At 39.9% G+C, this 21,388-nt stretch overlaps 2 protein-coding genes across 12 annotated transcripts; one reads left to right on the forward strand and one right to left on the reverse strand.

Annotated features, from left to right (window-relative positions):
• The first annotated feature begins 40 nt into the window (after positions 1-40).
• On the forward strand, positions 41-17,594 carry mak (male germ cell-associated kinase). Of its 9 annotated transcripts, none has more exons than XM_033638629.2 (17): positions 41-182; positions 3,473-3,579; positions 3,696-3,836; positions 4,700-4,754; positions 6,237-6,358; positions 6,937-7,016; positions 8,917-9,049; positions 9,203-9,374; positions 9,932-10,099; positions 11,028-11,282; positions 11,433-11,641; positions 11,871-12,010; positions 12,472-12,615; positions 13,614-13,700; positions 15,233-15,352; positions 16,406-16,501; positions 16,741-17,594. In XM_033638629.2, exons 3-17 carry the CDS (start codon positions 3,733-3,735, stop codon positions 16,899-16,901), a joined length of 2,046 nt encoding a protein of 681 aa, XP_033494520.1. In that variant the 5' UTR covers positions 41-182; positions 3,473-3,579; positions 3,696-3,732; the 3' UTR covers positions 16,902-17,594. The 9 variants fall into 9 exon arrangements, with proteins under 9 accessions (XP_033494520.1, XP_033494518.1, XP_033494523.1 ...); XM_033638627.2 differs by lacking the exon at positions 6,937-7,016 and adding an exon at positions 7,486-7,568; XM_033638628.2 differs by lacking the exons at positions 41-182; positions 6,937-7,016 and adding exons at positions 3,305-3,385; positions 7,486-7,568.
• Positions 17,595-17,630: 36 nt separating this feature from the next.
• Positions 17,631-20,756, reverse strand: tmem14ca (transmembrane protein 14Ca). 3 transcript variants are annotated; one of them, XM_033638642.2, is made up of 5 exons: positions 20,655-20,756; positions 20,072-20,156; positions 18,319-18,420; positions 18,075-18,162; positions 17,631-17,833 (listed from the first exon to the last, which is right to left on the reverse strand). In XM_033638642.2, exons 2-5 carry the CDS (start codon positions 20,145-20,147, stop codon positions 17,776-17,778), a joined length of 324 nt encoding a protein of 107 aa, XP_033494533.1. In that variant the 5' UTR covers positions 20,148-20,156; positions 20,655-20,756; the 3' UTR covers positions 17,631-17,775. The 3 variants fall into 3 exon arrangements, with proteins under 3 accessions (XP_033494533.1, XP_033494534.1, XP_033494532.1); XM_033638643.2 differs by having other exon boundaries at positions 20,652-20,714; XM_033638641.2 differs by lacking the exon at positions 20,655-20,756 and adding an exon at positions 20,255-20,470.
• Between the last annotated feature and the right edge of the window lie 632 nt (positions 20,757-21,388).

Here is a 21,388-nt window from a genome sequence, read left to right on the forward strand (position 1 = left end):
CTGGCAACTCAGCAAGCGTCGCGTTTGTGTGTACGTTTCCACGGGGAGCAGTCACGCGCACAGGCACGCACCCTGTAGTCAGAGCTCCTAGGTTTTAGATACTAGGTGAATTTTATCTGATGTCACGTCGTGTTATCAGCGGGCACAGACAACGGCTGAAGGGAGAAGCTACAACCTCCATGGTGAGTTTAAAACTACACGAAACATAGGGGACAAGGGGCTAACGGAGGGAACAAGGGACTAACCGAGGGGACAAGGGGCGCGAGCAAAAATGGTTGAACTCAGCTGTCAAAATGACGTGAGCTACTACAAATTTACCTCTAGTTTGTGTCAGTGAACTGGGGCCACACCGTCTATCTGACAGAATTTTAGATAGTTCAAATCTTGAATTATTAGGCCTATTTTAAGTTAGGCTGTGTCTAAGGTAACGTCCTAGTTTTAAGGACAGTTAGTTGAATGTGTGTGACAGCTGAGATACTTAACTACACTGTTATTTGACCAAGTAATCGCATTCAGAGGTTATGATCAAATTGAACTTTCTCTGTTTCAGAGTCCACGTGTGTTTTCAATATAATTGACCTTGAATAGCTTCCTAATGTCACGGGGCCTGGACACATCTTAATTCCCTTTAAATCCCTCCACAACAGATTGCAGTATGTGAAAGCTGAGTGCGTGCCAGCAGCCTGGCTTCTCGACCTGTCTTACTGTTTATTGTGTTAGGGAGACAGGGATATCAAGCAGGGGCTTGTTCAGAGAAGTAATCTCTACTTTACACTGGGAGTGGGATAAACTGAGAAGCCAAAAATAATGGACATACATGTAACTACACTATGATTATAATTAGTCACACAGCTAAATCCAGTTTGGGCACTATCTTTGGACGGGAGTTCCCAGCCCCATTCAGTGAAATAAACACTAATCTTATTTTGTTCAGCGGCCCTTGGCTTACCTCTGTATTTCCTTTAACCTCAATATAGTAGGTCAGGAAGGAGACAGGTTTTTGCTCCACACACTTCACTGAAGTTTCATGAAAATAGCTGACAGATGGATTTCTAATCCTTACACCCTGGAGCTCACATTTATGAGGCAATTATTGCTCAGAGTGTGTGTATGCATTTCATTCTTTGCTGCCAATAAACCCATTAACCACCGTTCAGCCCAAAAAATACCTGGTTTTCCTTGACATTTAATTAACCACATTATGTCAGGGTATGGATGGTGTTTTTCAGTTAACCAGCACCACCTGTGTTAACTGCCTTACACAAAAGAAACTTTATGTGAGTTGATGAAGAAAGGTACGATTTCTTGCAACTTGTTGGTCACAACCGCTCTCATAATCAGAAAATGTTCTTTGAATCCACCCTTTTAATGGCTGAGTTTATACCTTGAGGATGGTTCAAATAGCCAGATTTGTTTTGTGGAAGAAATTAGAGTACTATGAAACATGGAGCTGTACTCTGCTTGGATATTATGATATATACATTTGTTGGCACCACCAAAATCACAGACTTTCCCTGTGTTTTCTGTTTGAGAAACTGTCTGGGGCAATCCAGCGTGAATCCTCCGTGCAAAAGGATAAGGTAGGCTTAAAGGGTTCCAGAGAGGCGATTCAGTTTACCTTATTATCTCTAAGGTGTTAGACATGAGGCAGATGTGAGAATATTTTGAATTTTATTAACACAAAAGATGTGATTAAAAACAAGTATATAAGATTAGGGATGGTGTTGGAGAAAACCTGCCCTCTAGAATGTAAAATCTATTCTATTACAAACAATATTTCTCCCCTAAACATGAGAGTATAACAGACAAAACAAGAAAATATAATAAGCATAAATGCACATAACACATAAACATAATTAATACATTAAGTCATTCAGATTTAAATGAGGGTAATGATGGACAGGTTTTAATGAAGTGAGGACTGTTGTTCCAGAGCATATTGTCCAAGTGCTGTGCGGTAATAGGGAAGATAAATATCTTCTGCTTGTCTTGTTGGATAAGCTGTACTTTTAAAACATAGATTTATACAAAAAAAATATTGGTTTTATAAATGTTAATATTAAACATTGGCAGCAGATTTAATTTCTTGAACAGAGGAGCCGATGATTCCCAACGATTTGCTGCAGTTGCAAACTGGACAAATTTCTTTTGGATTACAAGTAGTAGTGCAGGGAAGAAGGATATGTACTGGCCCAAACGATGTGACAGTATGATGCGTAAGTTTTCTAATGATGCCCAGTGACTTCATAGTCTTTTTTAGAATTTTATTTTCCGTGTTTTCAACAACATAACTACTACTGTAATATATCCAGAGTGGAATACCAAAATACAAACATTTGCATATTGTCCATTTTTATGCCCCGATCCCTCAGAAGCGAAGAAAAAAAATGGTTGTATAGGACTAAAATGGAAGCTAAAATGACAGTACACATGTGTACATGGGCAGACACACATTTCAGACATACATAAGCAGACAGCAACATAAGTCTAAATGTGAACATACGCACACACACACAATCATACAAATAGATTTATACATCAGTTACAGTTGTCTCTAGCCAGTCTACATTGCAATTTGCTCTAAGTAAGAATCAATTATGAACTATCACACCGTTTTAGTGTCTTTGTATGTGTCAGAAATGGTTGCCATGTCCTGTAAAATTTACCTGTAGATCCACCCAGCGTATACCTTATTTTGAAAACCCACTGGACATGTGTGTGAGACTCCTCCTGCTCCCACTTATAAGTGTAAGGCGTCGAGCGATTAAGGAGGCAAAGGCATTTGAGTGACTTCATTGTCTTTTTACACACAACTCAGTGTGGTCTTTCCAGGACACTTGTTCATCTACTAATACTTAAGATAAAGTTTGTTTATTCTGAACCATTTTCAGTACATGATCGGTAAAATTAGCTTGTGATCGGACAATATTAGTGTCATCAGCAAAGAGGATGGGTAATGCAACTAAAGTCATGTGTGGGAAAAAAACAGTACAGAGATATTTATTTTTTACCAGAAGAAAATGCAGAATATCAGTATCACACAAGTCTGACAACTGCTGTTAAAAAGTATTTTGGCAGAATATACTGTGCAGTATAAACAGTGTGATCACTGTGGCCTATGGCGTCAATCAAATCCTCTTGCCAGGCAGGGTGCTTGGGGACGGCGGTGGATGCCGGTAAGCATGATGGTGATGTAACATCCTATTTACATCCCTGTTGGCCTAATCTGCCTAGGGCTGGCTTTGTCATCTCCCTTGTGTGGTCATGTTGGAGCCTCCTACTAGTGAGACGCACACCTAATCCTCCTCACTCAGGGAAAAAAACAAGAAGTGGTCCTCGCTTTGCTTTGTCTTAAGATCTCTTAAAAATCCAGTTTTGTGAGCGGGTAAAGCTTCTAACTGCTGTGCACTTTGTATTTGTAGTTGGTGTGTATCTGCTGCTGCTAATAATAATTTCCTTATTGTCACTGAAGGATCCCAAAGACACAGTGTCGACTCTTGGCTGACCTACATCACCAGCACCCAACCTTTCTAACAACGGATCAGTTACCGCAAGATGAGTTTGGATCTTCAAGAATTGGTGAGCATCCTGACATACTGGCTTTCCTGGGAAAAAGAACGGCTGAACACCTCCGGAGACGAGAGAGACATGTATCAATAAATCTGCACTGTGTTTCGCCAACTTTTGTTACGCAGACGGAAAGTTAACAAGCTGATGAAACCATCCTGAGAGATGATGAATCGCTACACCACCCTGAAGCAGCTGGGTGACGGCACCTACGGGAGTGTGCTGATGGGGAGAAGCAACGAGTCTGGAGAGCTGGTGGCTATCAAGAGGTGAGGATCATTTTTTAAGATTAAAATATTGTTTCTCTTTGTGAGAGCGTGACAATACATTGATATGATATTAATCACCTCTCTGATATTTGCCTACATGCAGTGTTATAAAGCAGATGTACTTCAGGACTGTCATACTTTGCCCTGGGTTAACATTATACTGAGAGGGCCACTGGTTTCCTGCCATGACGGGGGCAAAACAAACCAGCTTACACGCCTTTGTTTCAGCAGCATGGCAGCAAGGTTCAATAATAGATGAGAAACTGGGGAGATGCGTCCACTGGTTGATCATTTGGTTACCATGCAAGACAATACACACGGTGACGGTGAAAGGGAGTGAAAGTAGAGGGAGTGTGTCAGGTTGCTGACATTGTGGAAGGGCCGGCCGAAACTGGCAGCTGCCCAGAGAGGAGAAAAAGATATGTGCATGTTCTGTAACTGTTACATAATTCCAGTTGGAGGGAGAGGTAGCGTTGAACAGAGAAGAAGAGCTGTCATAAAGGTGTCCTGTACACCAGCAGCTGTGTGGTTGTAATGTACAGAGGAACACGTACTGCGATAAAGCTGATAACTTAATACATCATAATTCAAGTAGAAAGAAAACAATGGTGAAGCCTGTACAGTGTAGAATATAATATGTATCACTTAACAGTCTTGAATGTATAGTATGCTGGTTTTGTTCTTGAAATGAAATGAGCTGAAATTAGAGACACCTCAAAAAAGATGAATTATTGATGGAGACAGCAGTTTTGTAAGGATAGTGTCTGTACTGCGTGTTGCCTACATTATATTCCCTGTATTTTGTAGTTAAAATATCTGATCTGTGCTCTAAATTATTGTTTGGTGTTGTCTTTCTTTCACAGAATGAAGAGGAAGTTTTATTCCTGGGAAGAATGTATGAACCTAAGAGAGGTGAAGGTAAGGATGGTGACACTTCAGGCAAGTTATGGGACAGTGGCGGCCCTAGCACATTTGGTGCCCTAGGCGAGCCTCCCCCTTTGCCCAATATTTTCAGTTTTACTGAATAGAACTTGAACGCTTCACAATGTAAATCAATGCAACCTCCATGAGCTGTTTGTTTTAGCCACCAGGTGCTTAGAGATAATGATATCTAGCTCTCCTCCTGCTGATTTCGTGTTCGTTCTCATCACAGATATGTTTGGGATGTATACCAAGCCTATCTGGGTGTTACCTAATCACCTTAAAAGGATGATTTATCCTTAATTAATGTTTTAGTGAGCAGAGAGAGAGTGTAGTTTAGGTTTTACACCACTCATTTATGAAGAAAAAACATCTACAATCACTCAGTATCATGTCCTGTTTTACCTAAGGCAGGAGAACATAACAGCCATAATGATGTGAATGTATTTTATTGAAACTGAAAATGGCAAGAACACTCTGGAACTGTGGGGTTAATTATATAAGCATTTATAACCATTACAACCATCAAACACTGTCCTCACTGCTAATGTATATTATTAAAAAATCCTCATAACTACTATCTCATACTACCACTAATAATAATAATAGAGATAATAGAGCAAAGCGGCTGAAGGCTCTAGACCTCATTGTGGTCAGGCGGGCTGGCGGGGCAGTGAGGTTGATCGAAGGGGAAGACCCGAGAGTGTGGGTGTAGGTGTGTAAAGAGTTTGGAGAGGTGCTAGGTTGTGGTTGGCCTTAAAGGTGAGGAGTAATTAACTTTTAATTCAGCATTAACTGATATTTAACCAAAAAACAAAACCTCACATTCAAAGCAGTGATAGGAAACCTTGCGTGTACAACCTTAGCATATGTGTTTCCTACATTTGCAGCAAGTTTTGAGCATGTTTTGCTCTCCTTTAGTTACTGAAATGCCAGCTCAGGTAACTGAATAATCTTATGATTTTTAAATATTTTCATTTTTGTGGGTCACTGTAGAAAAGGCTGTCAAATTTCAGGCTAAAAAAATGGCATTTAGGGTGTTTTTACTGCTGTCAAATGTTAGGACAGGTCAAATTTGACCTGAATAGTATGTGTGGATTAAGTTTTCATACAATTATATCACTTTACTATAATACAGCCATTATCACCAAGAAAAGAAGACACTTACCAACACTTTTTTTACACTATTTATTTCTGTTTGTTTTTTTACTTGATTGTTTTATTGACTAATTGGCACCTGACCAGCCGTAGCACTGATCAACTTTATATACTAGTTGTACAATGACAATTAAGGCTTTCTCTTGTCTTGAAATATTATGATATCCAAACTCTGAGGTGGTATCTCGTCTCACATCACAATATCAATGTGATATCGATATATTGCCCAGCCTGACACTGTGTTTTACTGACCTGTTATTATTTACACAAGTGCCATTATTCTTACTTTTACTTTTGTTTCTTACTTATTTGTCATACCAGTCACTGAAGAAGCTGAACCATGCGAATGTGGTGAAACTGAAGGAGGTAATCAGAGAGAACGATCACCTCTACTTTGTCTTTGAGTACATGAAGGAGAATCTCTACCAGCTTATGAAGGACAGGTAAGAAGAGAAAATAACACACTGTAAGATGCAAATGTCTGTACAAGGTGTATAACACAGTCTAGTTTGATATCATATGAATATATATGAAGTTTCTAAATGTCAGCATCTGTTTGGGAGCACAAGCCTGACATGGCAAAAAAAGGTTTAGACACTTATTAACACTATTAATTGGTATAATTTGTAAGATCTCACAGGATCTGATGGTTTCCAGTGGAATATTTTATGTTATTGTCACCACACCATGCCATGCATTAGACACTGCTCTGTTTGTACACAGCTGCCACCCAGACTAACATCACCTCTGGGGGAAGTGCTGATGTTTTTGCTAGTTTGGAACCCCCAGGTGTACACTGCGCTGGCTCACACCTGTGTTTGTCACCTGTGAAAGGCAAAAAGCAGACAAGTCAAGAAAGCCTGTGATGTTTTAAATGGTTAAATGAATATTTTCATGTGTGTTTCAGCATATTTTACCAGTTACAGTGCGTGTGTGTGTTCAAGAGCAAACTGAATGCTGTTAATGTAATGATCCTAACGTTAGCAGGCTCAAGAGTATTCTATCAATTTTATGTTTGCAGAAAAAAACTGTTCCCCGAGTCAGTGATAAGAAACATAAGCTTTCAGATTTTACAAGGCCTGTCATTTATTCACAAACATGGTAGGTGTACTGTGTTCTCTTCATGCCTTGCAAGTGCATGAGCGTGGTCACTTACTGCAAGATTCACTGAACAGTTACACAGCATCAAAATAATCAGAAAACTATAAATCTATGAAATATGGAATATTTCAACCCTGAATTGTCAAATTGGTGATTAACTGATCTGAATCTTGTAGTTTGTGAACCCTTCATTACGACCTCTAACTCACTGGTCTGCGTTTCTATAATTTATGGATGTGTGCAAGTTTTAAAGAATCTCACATAAACTCGTTCATACAAATTTATTGGTGTGTAAATGCAAACAAACACATTCACAGGCAGCCTGTGTTTGCCTTATAGTACAGTCCTACACTTCCACACATCCAGGACGCATGTGCTCTTCAGGATTTCTCCTTCTTCTAACTGCTTTTCTTTAATTTCTCTTTTACCCCTCCCTCCTTCCTTTGCTGCCTCTTTGCTCCGCTGTTAGAGAGAATAAGATGTTCTCTGAGAATGAAATTAGGAACATCATGTTTCAAGTGATATCTGGGTTGGCTTTTGTACATAAGCATGGTAAGAGGCTTTACTCTATAATTCTTTACCTGTTTAAAGTAGCGTGGCCTGTCTGTAGTTGGTTTGGGTGTACTCTAAAACTTCAGTTAAAAGCCCAGTCCCTTACTAGCCCAGTGTGGCTACACATTTTGACAAATCAATGCCTGTCTCAATTAGCCAAGCAGTTTATTTTGTTTTATAGAAGTTCTTTGGACATATAAATCCAGGTTGCTGGCTGCCTCAAACCAGTGTCCATTCCTCGATTACCCTGTAAGTTATTCATATTCCTTTAGTATGTAAGGGTCCTCAGATCAAAAGAATTAAAAGGATTTTTCATAAAAATAAAAGTTGTGAGTATTGTTTTAACAAGATAAAGTGGTGTTGTGTCGCTATGCTGGGTGCCGTAACCCTCGAGTGCCGTAACTCACTGTCTGTTGGAGCTATCAAATTCATGATTGATATATCATCTAAAGCCTAATTTTTAAACAAGTAATATTCATACTGGTTTAAAGAAACAATTTGATTGTATTTCCTGATCTTTGCTGAGCAACAGTTTTGTATGAAAGGAATGAAAGGCCTGCCCCATATATAGGCCTGTTGATTTTAGTAATTTAAGCAAATAATAGCCCGGGCTACTGGTTGAAGTTTTATGGTATGCTGTAAAAAAAGTCTTGTAATTTAGTGTGACCCTCAGATAGAACACCTCAAGCTCTACGATGTATGTAAAGTACATGTAATATACTTGTTTTACTCTGTATGCCTGCTAGATATGTTTATGTTCAGATGCATTTATAGCATTTTAGCTTCCGTTGGGTATACCTGTTTGATCAGCAGAGACATTTGACTTTTATTTCACAAAAAAGGAAAGAAAGAAAGATGAAGTTCAGTAGTCTGCACGCAGTCTAAGGTTTTGCCTGTGTCTTCATGCTTAGAATTTGGATCATGTAAAGTGATCCTTCATATGCAACTACTTTCCATAGCAGAGTATATTTGTCAGAAAATATAATGCCACCTGGATTGCTGTTTTTTTCTATTTTTTTCAAAATATAACAAAGAATTTTAATATTGTAACTGCTAAATGCACTACCAAAGTTTTTCTTTCGGTACATGTGGCAACTAATGCACAGTGCAGATAAGATAAGGTAACTAAGACAGCTTGGTTACGTTCAGAGAAACAATATGGCCATGGTTAAATAATAAAAAACATTTCATTTTTTTTAATTTATAAGGACAACGCACATATACACCCATTTAGCAGCTCCTCCGTTTTCCTTTTCTTGTGCTATTTGAGTTTTGCATTGCACTGAATGTAAAATACTAATATTGAATAGTTGCATTGATTGTTTGCTTGATATTAACGTCTCTACAGGTTTTTTTCATCGAGACATGAAGCCAGAGAACCTGCTCTGCATGGGTCCAGAACTGGTCAAAATAGCAGATTTTGGACTGGCAAGAGAGATCCGCTCCAAACCTCCCTACACAGACTATGTGTCAACCAGATGGTGAGCATACTGTCAAGGCATCAGTAGTCATTTGAAACACAGAGGAGAGACAATAGGCATCAATTACAGTGTGCTAGGCTGCTTGTGAGTTCAATCATTATGTTGTGTTTTTCTGTTGTCTGCTGGGTTTATTTGAGTCTGTTCTCTGTCCAGGTACCGAGCTCCAGAGGTCCTGCTCAGGTCGTCTACCTACAGCTCTCCCATCGACCTGTGGGCTGTGGGCTGCATCATGGCTGAACTCTACACTCTCAGACCTCTTTTCCCTGGCAACAGTGAAGTGGACGAGATCTTTAAGATCTGCCAAGTATTAGGCACCGTCAAAAAGGTGAGAAGAGACTGAATGTAGAGAGGTAGTTTAACTGTAAACACCCAGTGTCAAATGGATTGAAATTATATTAACAAAGATATGATTCAGTTTGTTTGGAGAAAATGTGTTCACCATATAGAAACAAACAGTATGTAAGTAGGCCAGGAGCAGCGTTCCTCTCTCTGTGGTGCAAATCAGCTTAAGTGTGCTCCATGCTGAACAGGACATGCACTTCATTTAAAAAGCCCTCCCCAAAGCCATTATTATTCTTATGATTGCTGAGCAGAGTTAGAGCCCATTTTTTTTGGTCTGTGACCTCAGCCACAAGGCAAGGCATGCGGTGACATTGTTTCTGGGTGTATTAGTTGTAAAAGTTTATTAGCCCACAAGACAAAGTCTCATTTTTGTTATTCATGCATATTTTATCATATATATATTGTACAACTGCATTTGGAAATGCAGGTGTTCAGGTGTTGGATTTCCTCTGCATCATTATAAATGATCTACATAGAGGGAGTACATGTACCCTCACAATAGTACAACAGTGATGACCATCTGATTATCTCTTCTCTTAGTCGGATTGGTCAGAGGGCTACCAGCTAGCATCTGCTATGAACTTTCGCTTTCCCCAATGTGTGCCGACCCACCTGAAGACCCTCATCCCGAATGCCAGCAATGAGGCTATCGCCCTGATGAGGGACCTGCTGCAGTGGGACCCCAAAAAAAGACCCACTGCTGTACAGGTAGGCAAGACCAAGCCTCAAGGTCGAATCTAAAGGTTTGTTTATGTCATGAGAATTTAAGACTTTATTTGCTGTTTCTGTTCGATGTAAATGCCATTTATTGGGAGTGACAGTATTAAGCGCTATGAATCTGCACAGAGGGGACAAAAGCAACATGTGTCTGTGACTGCCTCAAGTATAACCTGGACTCCAAGGACACACTTTTAGTTTAAACCTATGAAAACGTACCTTCTTCAGAGATGTGATTTTCATTCCAGTGCAACAACACTCACCACTACATGCAGATTATCTGTAGTCCCTATACTGAGACTGCATTAGCATCCTAATCCCAGTCATTTTAAGTAGATCTTAAGCCATACTTCATTCCCTCTGTGTTCTACCTGTGTGCTATGCGTCATACATATTATGTATAGCACATGGTCATCACATAGTTAGATATAATTTACACCCCTCTGAGACAGTTGGATTACTCTATGGGCGCTGAGTCGGAAATACCTTTCCAGAGGGAGTGACGGTGCTTTTCCATTCTCTGCTTACGAAGCTCCCAGGTGTAGGATGAATATCTACTCAGAGCCCACTTTAAGGAAGCACTTCGGAGTCATTTTAAACTTACTCAGCAAAAATGATAATGATTTGAGTTGGATGAATTCTACATTGCGTGTCTGTCATTCTTACATGCTTTCGTGTCAAGTTATTATAATTGTTTGGTGTATACGTTTATGAACATGTCTTTTGCATTCACGCACACCTCCCTGCAGGTTTGAGTGTGCAAGTTACACAATGCTCTGATTCATGTTGTTTGTATGTACAGGGCTTAAAGTCCGTGACTCTCTTGTTATGGACTACATAAGGTAAAAGAAGTGTTGATTTTGCTGGAAAACAGTGCTTGCAGATTATTCATAATGTATTCCCTTCTCTCCTTGCCTAGGCGCTGCGCTACCCGTACTTCCAGGTAGGCCAGATTTTAGGGCCTCGTCCTCAGAGCCAGGATGTCAAGAAAGTCCAGGCCAGGCCACAGGCCCAGAGGCAGGCCTCAGAGTCCAAGGCTGATCCCCAGCAGTCCTCCTCTGAGTCCAAAGCCTCCGCATCCTCCTGCAAAAACCAAAAGCAGCAACACCATCAGCCTCTTCAGCAGATCCCCCTTCCCCAGTCTGAGAGTAAACTAGGAGGCCTTAGCCATGCAGTGAGTGTCTTAATGCAAACCACAGCTTTACTTTATTTCATGTTAAATAAAGACTTGATAATAAAACATAAGGGAATCCTTTATATTTGGAAATTGGACTCCTCCTCCAAGAAGGAAGACTTGTATGACATGTATTGTCTGCTTCTGCAGAAAGCAGCATCTCTGGGCAGTGAGAACAGTGTTGGTGGCGGTGGGATTGGGGTGCTGAAGAGTGGCCGTCGACGCTGGGGCCAGACGGTGGCCAAGACCTCAGACAGCTGGGAGGAATCTGACCCTTCAGAAACCGCCGCCTCCAACTCCAAGAGACCCAGCCTGGGGAACGCAGAGGAGGAGAGGAACCGTAAAGAGCACCGCCCACAGTAAGTGCTGTGATGTCCGAACAGAAGTGGATCTGGATAATTTAAGATGGGATTAGATCATCTGAGTTGTGAAGCATTTTATCATTGTCATAGGGTTATAAAATTATATGCAATATGTTCTGCCCAATCTGAATACATTTTTCGACAATATGATAAGACTTAATGTGATGCACTTCTGTTACAAATGAAGTTTGGTCACAGACCTTTAAACGTCTGGTTTCTGTTTCAGGCCCAAGGAGCAGAAACCTTTATATTCCTTCAGCACTGTCACTAAGCTACCCAACAATGTTAAGATTGGCCAAATGGACTCTAATCTCCCAGGATCTGCTGCACGGCAGCACTATTTAAGCCAGTCACGATACTTGCCAGGTAAGACTGCACAACTGACAGCCAAGCAGGTCATCTTTATCACTGGAATGAGGTCACCACAACATAGTGTTATAAAAGCAATGTTTCCTTTCTCTTTGTGGTTTTGCATCATGTTGCGTCCTAAACTCCCCTGGAAATGACTTTTCAGACCTTGTTTATCTGAGTCAGTTGATTTATTGTCAAGCATGACGGCTTGTAGATCTAATTACATTTTGAAAAACAGCCGGTGTAACAAATTTCCTGTTTGGAAAGTTTCCCTTGAAAACTCAAATCAGCTGGTCCACAAACACAAATGTCAATAATTATTGGTCATTAAAACAAAGCATCATCCTCATATCAAGAAAAACAAAACAATCGGGCATCATTGCATTCCCATGGAGTCGGACAGTTTTACAAAAATGCAACACGGTGATTTAAATGTTTGCACCCTTGATTTTTCACAAACTTCCTTTTGCTTTAAGGGCTGATCGGCAAGAATCAGTCGTCTTCTGGGGAAAAGGAGTTGAGTGGTATGACGCTGCGGGACCTGTGGGAGAACTCCTCAAACACTGTAAATAAACCACTCGCTCCTATTGGAGGAGGATTATCTGTCAGAACCAACGCAGGTAAGGACTGATGTCTGATATGGAGGTGTTAAGATGGTTTGATGGAGTGCGCAGTAGACGTGGCTCGGGTTTACAGATTCACTAACGTTAAAGAAATCATATAACCAAACAACTGCGTCAACAGCTTGTAGAGCTGAATGACTTGTGTTCCAGGATATTCATGAGTTCTCTATGATTAAAAAAAGTCACTAAAAAGAAATAAGGGCCTTTTAATGCATACCATTTTTGTGCCCTGATTCTTCAGTGAATATTTTACTCTTTCAGTGCTTGTTTTACCCCCTATAACGCGTTTTGTTTGGCAACAAACTCAGACATTAAGCCCAATTATTCACAGAAAAGTGAATGACTACACCGTGACTCGTCTCATTTTGCCGTGCAGTGGAAACCTGGCGACTGTCAGTGTCACCTACAGTTACATAATATGACACTGTCCTCTCTGTGCCACAAAGGCTCTAAATGCTAATGATGCAGCTAATGTCTCCTGATCAGTAGTTATGGAGCCATTGACAAAGCAGCGTTAGGAGTGAGCCTAAGTGTCTGTGGCTTTAGAAAAGGGAGACCTCTATAAATCATTTGTCATGTAGACAGACACACAATATGGGCCCCCGCTGTGCTGCCTTCTTCTGTCTCTTTCTTTCACCTTGTCTCTCCCTCCCTATTGCTTATTCATGAGATTAAGACTGTCGGTGTAAGATCAAGTGTTTCTAAATGGCCCTCAACTGCACCCCCTGCTCATTTGTCCCACCTCCTAACATGCACACACACACACCTTTTGATACACCTATTACTCATGAATACAACTTTTCATTAAAATCAAAGTACCTTTCTTTTTGTTTTTTCTTTCTCTGTTAACTTTAGTTGAGACACAGCTTCATCTTTGCTAACGTATATATGATATTTGTCTTTCAATTTCCTCACTGATTTCTATTTTTCTTTTCCTTCTTTCTCTCTGAATGCATGCATATCTCCTCCGACTCTACTTTTTGGTGTGAGACTAGAAGAGAATGGCTCTAAATCTGAGGATAGCCCACCAGAGAAAAGTGTTGTTAAAGAAAGAATACTGGAGAAAATTGATCTCTCCAAAGGTATTTACATGCGATGACTTCATGTGAACTGTTTTGCTGTGTTTGCAATGATGTAAGTTGACTTAAAGGGTAACTTTGGACCCTATATTCCCATTTTTTGTGTCTAAGTGACTACTAGAAATGTCAGTTTTTGAAATTGGTCCAGTATTGAGTGAGACCGCTGCAGCCAGCAATGGCAAAACAGGCTGTAATGTAACGTTAATGGGCAATTGCGCACCGTTAGTGTTTGATTTTGCCACAAATTATTATTTTAAGTGTCTTACAACATGGGAAGGACCCGACAGAGGTAGACCTTTTCTTTTATAGAGTAAGATCCTTTTTGTTTAACCAGACACAGCCTAAAATTACTATTACCAAACCCACAAGACTCCATTTAAAAAAACAGTAATTTAATTATCATAAAACACACTTCATTCAAAGTCACTGAAACAAAATAAAATTCGGGAAAACTGCCTTGGTTCATTTTTTCACTGTTCCAACAATTACCCACTTTGGTTTGGTTTAAATAAACCCTTAATTTAACCAGTTAGATGTGTAAATATGCCAGCTCTGTACACGCTTAAATTACTGTTTATTTAAATGGAGTCTGGGGAGTTTGGCGATCACGATTTTTGGGGCTGATTCTGGCTAAACGAAAAGGATCTTACTCTGAAACAAAAAGGTCTCTTTCTGTGGGGATCTTTTCCATAGTGTTGTCATACTTTAAAATGATAATCTGGGCTTGTCAGTGGCAAACACAAAATCTTTAGTGGATATAAATCAATGGTGCACAAATGCCCCGAGTGGCTAGATTGCAGCCGGTTTCACTGCTGCTAACAGTCTCCATCGACCAATTTCAGAAATAGTTGCCTTCATAAGTCACGGAGACATAAGAGCATGGGAAAATAGGATCCAGGTTGAAAAATATTACAATGACCCTTTAACTGCAAGTAACTATGCTGATGCTATTTTGTATACAAACATTAATTCTAGTCAGTGTTGGCCGATGCAACCAGCTTCAGGTATTCAGCCAGCGACTTTACATGTAAAAGAACCCAGCTGCTAAAGGCTCTGCAGGAGACAAGGGTACAAATACACAGTTTAACCAGAAAACCAAGAACTCCAGTTGCTAAATAGATGTTAAATTGCACCACAACCACAACATGTTCTTAAGGGAACAATGAGGCTTTTCACTAATTACTCTGATAACCATCTGTGGCTGCTGCTGAAGCAGATCAATGGAGTCGCTGGAGAAGCTGAATGACTCAGTCACTTGGCCTCAGTCATTTGTTTGGGTCTACAGTAGCTGTTGCATATGCAGCAGCCACTTCACACACACTCACACAAGTGATTTGTATCAGTAAAGCCAAGTGTGAGAACATCTATTAGGTGTGTTTACCAAAGTTTTCTTCGTTTGTATGCTTTTGTGTTTTAAATGGTGCACGTTATTTTAGCTTTAGTGACGCTGACTAGAAGCAAACGCTGGTCGGGCACCCGGTGGGTGTAACAATAAATACGCACAAAAATAAAGTCATATCTTTCTCTTCTTTTAGGGAACTTTGTCAGCACCAAGTACAACCTGTCTGGTGGTTATATCCCTTCATTCCAAAAGAAAGAGGTGGGCTCAGTGGGACAGAGGATCCAGCTCGCTCCTTTGGCCGGCCAGCACACAAGTAAGATTTTATTCCATCTAAGTTAAGAGAACAAAGTGATTCCTGGTACTTTTAGGTCAGATAACCTCCCCATGTCCCCACTTATCTGGCTCAAAAGCTGCACTCCTCATCGAAGAATAAGTTTGGTATCTTTAATCCTGAACCCTGTTATCCCATGCTTTTTTTTAAAAAAAACGATTAATGGGAACAACAGCAGCTCTGTTTGTGTCGTCAATTTACGTCCACTAAAAGCGCTTGTTTCAACCACTGACAGGTTCATCTTATCATTTTAAATGTCTGACAACATTATGGAAAGGATCCTTACAGAGATGGATCTTTTTGTTTAAGAGAAAGGTCCTTTTCTTTTTTGTTTTTTAAATAAACAGTAATGCTGGTGTGTATAGAGCCAGCATGTGTTTACATCTAACTGTGTGAAAAAGGTTTATTTAAACCAAACCAACGTTGGTGATTGTTGGAACAGTGAAAAGACAAACCAAGATGGTTTTTCTAAATTTTATTTTGTACACATACACTCTTCAAAATATACAGAAACAGTTGTGCAAATTTAAATAATAGCAGAGCCTGTATGATATATCAACACAGACATTTTTCCAAATATAAATATGTGCTTAAGTGGCTCATACAGATCCTTTCCGTAATGTTAGACAAATAGAGTAATAATCTGAGCCTATTTGTCACAAAAACAAGCACTTTAAGTTAACGCAAATTGACGGTTTAAACACGCCCCAGATAGTTACTTTGCAGCCTGTTGTGCTGCTGCCGGCTGCTGTTTCAGTTTCACTTTCAAAGTTGCTGTTCCCATCAGTCACTGAGACACAAAAACATGGAAAATTAGGGTCCAGGTTGAAAAATACCACACTTACCCTTTAAGTAAATCCTGTTTATGTAGGTCTGTTCTGTGAGAATAACTGCTGTCTTGTATGGTCATCCCTTACTCGACCATTATGCCATGGCTGACTACTCTTACTTCTTTTCTTATTTTTCTTTTCTTCAATATTTCCATCCATACTCTCACTGGTACTATGTTTCTCCTCTCTCTCTTCACTCCTTCAGTCAGTCTTTCTTCTTCTCCTGATAATAAAAAAGAAAAATCGAAATCTGCAAAAGCCAAGACCGTGTCCAACTCATCTCTGAGTGAAACTAATGAAGGTATTGCTGTTTTCTAGTTGCTGCTATAAAGGTTTTTTACACTTACTTGAATTATTTTGTCATATTTTTAGAGCTGTTCCTCTGTATTGTTTCCCTGTCCTTTGCTTTTGCTTACAACATGTCTCTTTACTTTTGATGCTTCAAAAACATCATGTTTAACTGCTGTTAATGAAGACAGATACCTTATAGCTACTGTATTAACTGGATAGACAAACTGACTGACTAGCATGTTCCTCCAGATTATGAGGGCTGGAAGAGGAGGGCAGACAGGACTCAGATGAAGGGGAGCAGCTACTCCGCCCTGGGGAAAACCTCTGGGAATCTCCTGACCAGAGCGCCGGCTGTACAGCCTGTCCACGGCAGGGTGGACTGGACATCCAAATATGGTGGAAATCGGTAGTTCAGAAAGAATGTTGCGCAGCTTGTTGGACTGTGTTGCCTTGTGGTGCACATCTTTGGCTAAGGAAGGTAACTGCAAGCAGAGTTAAAATCACACTTGAACCTGGAGGAAATTCTGTAAGTTCCCTGAAACAGAAATTTCCAATATGGAGGTAGCTGGTAGCAGACAGAGTAGTCACAGATGTACATCCCACACTCTGAGGAGACATTTTTAATGCCACAGTGGCATGATTTTGTTTCCAGAGAGCCTTAGAGATGTAGGATCGAACTGTAAATGTGCACTAGTCTCTGTCTTTCGGAGATAACGGTTGCCATGATGCTGAATCAAGACTGATGTTGTCTGCAAGACAATCCCACTGAACTCCTGTGGGAAACAGTGTGAGCCAATACTACTGTTAGTGTTGGGGTATTCTCAATAGACTTTAAATGTAGCATCTAACTTTTCTTTTTTTACTAGTAGTTTTTATTGTCAAGTATTGTTTTACTACAGATGACAAAGCGGTCATTAATTAATGTTTCCTACAATGCTGTTTCCTCTGCTTTTACTCTCAGAAAAAAAACCTTCAGTGTAATGTCTACAGAAATGATTGCTAATTGTGGGTGCTGTAAGACAACTGCACACCTCTTTGTATTATGCATTGAATTCACTTAACATTTTGTAAACCTTTTTATACAAATAAATATGTCAAAGTTCTTAAAGCATTCATTCAAAAAAAGGACAAGACAACCATTCCTATATATAAACAAGGTATTATATTTCATCCTCAAATATACACTTCTTTTTTTGTTACAAAATGACATTAACAGTGAATGACAAGTGCTGACAGGCTGCTCCTTAAACAGAAGATTGGGTACACATTAGAATCTTCACTCCATCAGGTACTCTGGGGTTTCTGGAGCAACGCCAAACTGAGCTTCCCCACCATCAGGAGACTGAAACAAGAAAAAAAGGACATATCACATCCCTGACTTTGACTTTTAGCTTCAGAGCAGGAGTGATCAACAGTAAAGGTCTATTTAATGATCCCATTACAGACACATTTATCAAGAACATTTGCTTCCGTAGAAATAACCATCACACCCTCTTACTGTCATCCTTACCAGAAATCCTCATTAGCTTCACCTTGAATATGTTCATGCAGGTAAAGTCAGTGAAATGGTATTAGATGGATACCTTGCTCCAGCCATCAAGCCAGCTGGCATTAACTTCCTGGATGCGTAGAACCTCTTTCCCATGATGCCTGTCAGAGCTCCTGATGTAGCTGGAAGACACCACGTGGTGGAAAATGTCAGTGGAGGGTGGTTAATCAGGATGGATTACAACCACAGAGACACATGATTGTCCTTAAACAGAAACTCTTCACCTATCCCCGTGCAGCACATTCACATCATGTGCAGTATATTCTTACTATACTAACCGAGGGACACCCAAATGTTATTGGGGTCATTGGAGATCTGGTAGGCTCCCAAACCTGCCAGGCCACCGAAGAGAGCACCGGCTGCCAGGGAGGGGACGCTGCCTGAAAGACACAACACAAAGCAGGTCAACACTTGTACCTGACATCCATGAGAATGGAGAGCAGTGGTGTAGTGGATAGTATGTGGTATACGGGGTATATTCACCTCTTTCTGTGGCTGTTTATAGTATACCCACCTATCAGACAAAAAGGCACAGGAATATATTTGGCTACCCATGTACAGTGGCATGCAAAAGTTTGGGCACCCCTGTTCAAAACTTCATTTACTGCGAATAGTTAAGTAAGTAGAGGATGAGCTTCTTTGGGCTTCTGTTGCAACCAGTGGCACAGCGAACATTTCACAGGTAGAGGGAGGAATGGATAGAGATATATTCCAGCTAATTCGGGAAGCAAACATCACAGCATCTGTTAAAAAGCTGAAGATGAAGAGAGGAAGGCTTCTATAACTGGACAATGATCCTGAACAAACACCTCAAAATCGACAATGGACTACCTCAAGAGGAGCAAGCTGAAGGTTTTGCCATGGCCCTCACTGTCCCCTGACCTAAACATCATTAAAAATCTGTGGGAAGACCTCAAAAGAGCAGCGCATGCAAGATCAAGACCAACACTAACTTGGGCCCTACACCCATACTGCAGCCATAGAAACACAACATACAACATAGCACATAGACACCTCAATATTATATCCATGAAACACAGAAAGCTAAATAAATATATAAATAACAGCATATGCTAAAAAGACCTCTTAATCTCCTACCAGAGGGCAACAGCTCGTACTCTGTATGCAGAACACGAGGAGTCATTCATGATCTTATTGGACTGTTCAAAAATAGACTGCATGGAAATGTGCTCCTTGACACCTATTATTTCCCACACTGTATGGATCAGTCAAAACTACTAAGGCTGCCTGATAAAAAATCTTACATCTCAGACAATGTGAGAAATGCAACCACTGTTGTAATCTGCTACAGAGACTATCAACATGTGGGTTCCAGGTTAGGGAGTTGCCGATAAAGACACTGAAATATGTGTATCTCCAAAAAGAAGTCAGAGGGGTCGCAGTTCAAGACGGCCCAAGAATCTCACAGAGGTAGACGCCTTTTGCAATTAAGAAAATCCTCCAAACAAGAATTTAAACACTCATAGCTGGTTACAAAAATCATTTAGTAGCTGTAATACCTGCCAAAGGGGGCGCTACTAAGCACTGACCATGCAGGAGGCCCAAACTTTTGCTTCAGGCCCTTTTCCTTTTTTATTTTTAAAGTGTAAAAGATTGAAATTAAAAAGTAATCTTGCTTAAAATACTGAAGAAATGTGTCACCTTTAACTTGATGCCTTTTGGAAATCAGTCAATCTTCTACTTACTTAACTACTCACAGTGAATTAAATTGTGACCAGTGGTGCCCAAACTTTTGCCTGCCACTGTCCATAGCAGCACACTAACCTCATCAACTACTATTACACCACTGCTGAAGAGCATTCATTGACAGGTGTGTTATGGGAGAGACATATCCTAGTTTTAAAATGCAAAGAACTTCAGAGACGCAGTGATGTATAAAATAAAGTTAACAATTACGCAAATACCACATCAAACGTCATTATAATCTCAAAACTTTGGTGCTTTTTAAATATTTTAGACACCTGAAAAGTGTTTCCTTCCACCGGTCCCCACATTAAATACAGCACATACCTGCTTTCACATAACCAACGACTCCCCCGGATGCAATGAGGGCTGCGTACCCATATCCTACCCAGTCCACAGACATGTTGGACACCTGCAAGAGTCACAGCGTGTGAGTGGCACAACAACCTCAATGTGAACGGTAACTATTTAATTAAGACGACTTCGTGTTGCCAACCTAATATAACTTACATATGTTAATATATCTAAAGGACTGTCTGGGTGCTGCAGCACGGAGCTGTTAACGAAAACTAGCTGAGGCAACAGCAGATACAGAAGCATTGTAGTATTAGAGATATTGTTTCCCGCAGTGACACAGCAGCTGTTGTCAGTTTGTGATCAGGGCTCGTTACATTTTGGCTCCACTCAGGGTTATGTGTGTGTCTGGTGTGTGAGATAAGGCTAACTGCTGTACACAGCCTTAGCTCGGCACCAGGAACACAAGCTAGCATCTCTGTTGCTACAGCACACATACAGGGCTAACACCGAAGCTAACTGAGCATATACGTCATTGTTTGTTATAAGGTTAGAGATTTAAACATTTAAGAATGTCAAATATAAAACTGAAAACGCAGATGTAGCTACATACAACCTTGCTCTTCAGGTTTGCCCTCTGTTACAATCAACGGCAGCTTGTTTTCCACCGAGCACAAATGACTGGTGCACACAATAACTGGAGGGTGGCTGATGGGAAATGTAGGCTGGGAGGCAGGTGCTGCATTCAAAGGAGGCGGAATTTCTACTACTACTACTACTACTACTAATTATTATTATTATTATTATTATTATCATTATTATTATTATTAAAGTTGTGTTTTTTTTTCTGGCATAGATTGTTCATAGCCTATTTCCCCCAAAATTTAATAGCTTTTTTCCCCCCCAAACTTTTGATGTCGTTCACCAAAACATATGTAGTTGATGTAATTTAATATAAAAAATAAATAAATACAGAAATAAATAAAATAAAATGACATAAAATAAAACACAAAATGTAATAAAATAAAATAAAATAAAATAAAAAATGATAAAATAAAATAAAATATGATAAAATAGAATAAAATACAAATAAAATATGTGCACTATTCCCCAAATGTAAATAAGACAGCAGATTCTGTTCCTCATAAACATAACTTTCGCTGCACCACAGCTCCTGAAGAAGCCTGTTCTATGCCGTGCAAAATAAATCTCACACAAGTTCAGGTGTCTTTCTTGTTTATTATTTAGTTATTTATTCATCTATTTATTTAACCTTATTCCAGCAGTTGTAACAGCACTTCAGGTTTTTTTTTTTTTTTTTTACATTTTAGATTTTTACATTTAATAATT

The sequence above is a fragment of the Epinephelus lanceolatus genome, chromosome 20 (genome assembly GCF_041903045.1).
Source record: "Epinephelus lanceolatus isolate andai-2023 chromosome 20, ASM4190304v1, whole genome shotgun sequence".
In the NCBI taxonomy this organism is placed as follows: domain Eukaryota; kingdom Metazoa; phylum Chordata; class Actinopteri; order Perciformes; family Serranidae; genus Epinephelus; species Epinephelus lanceolatus.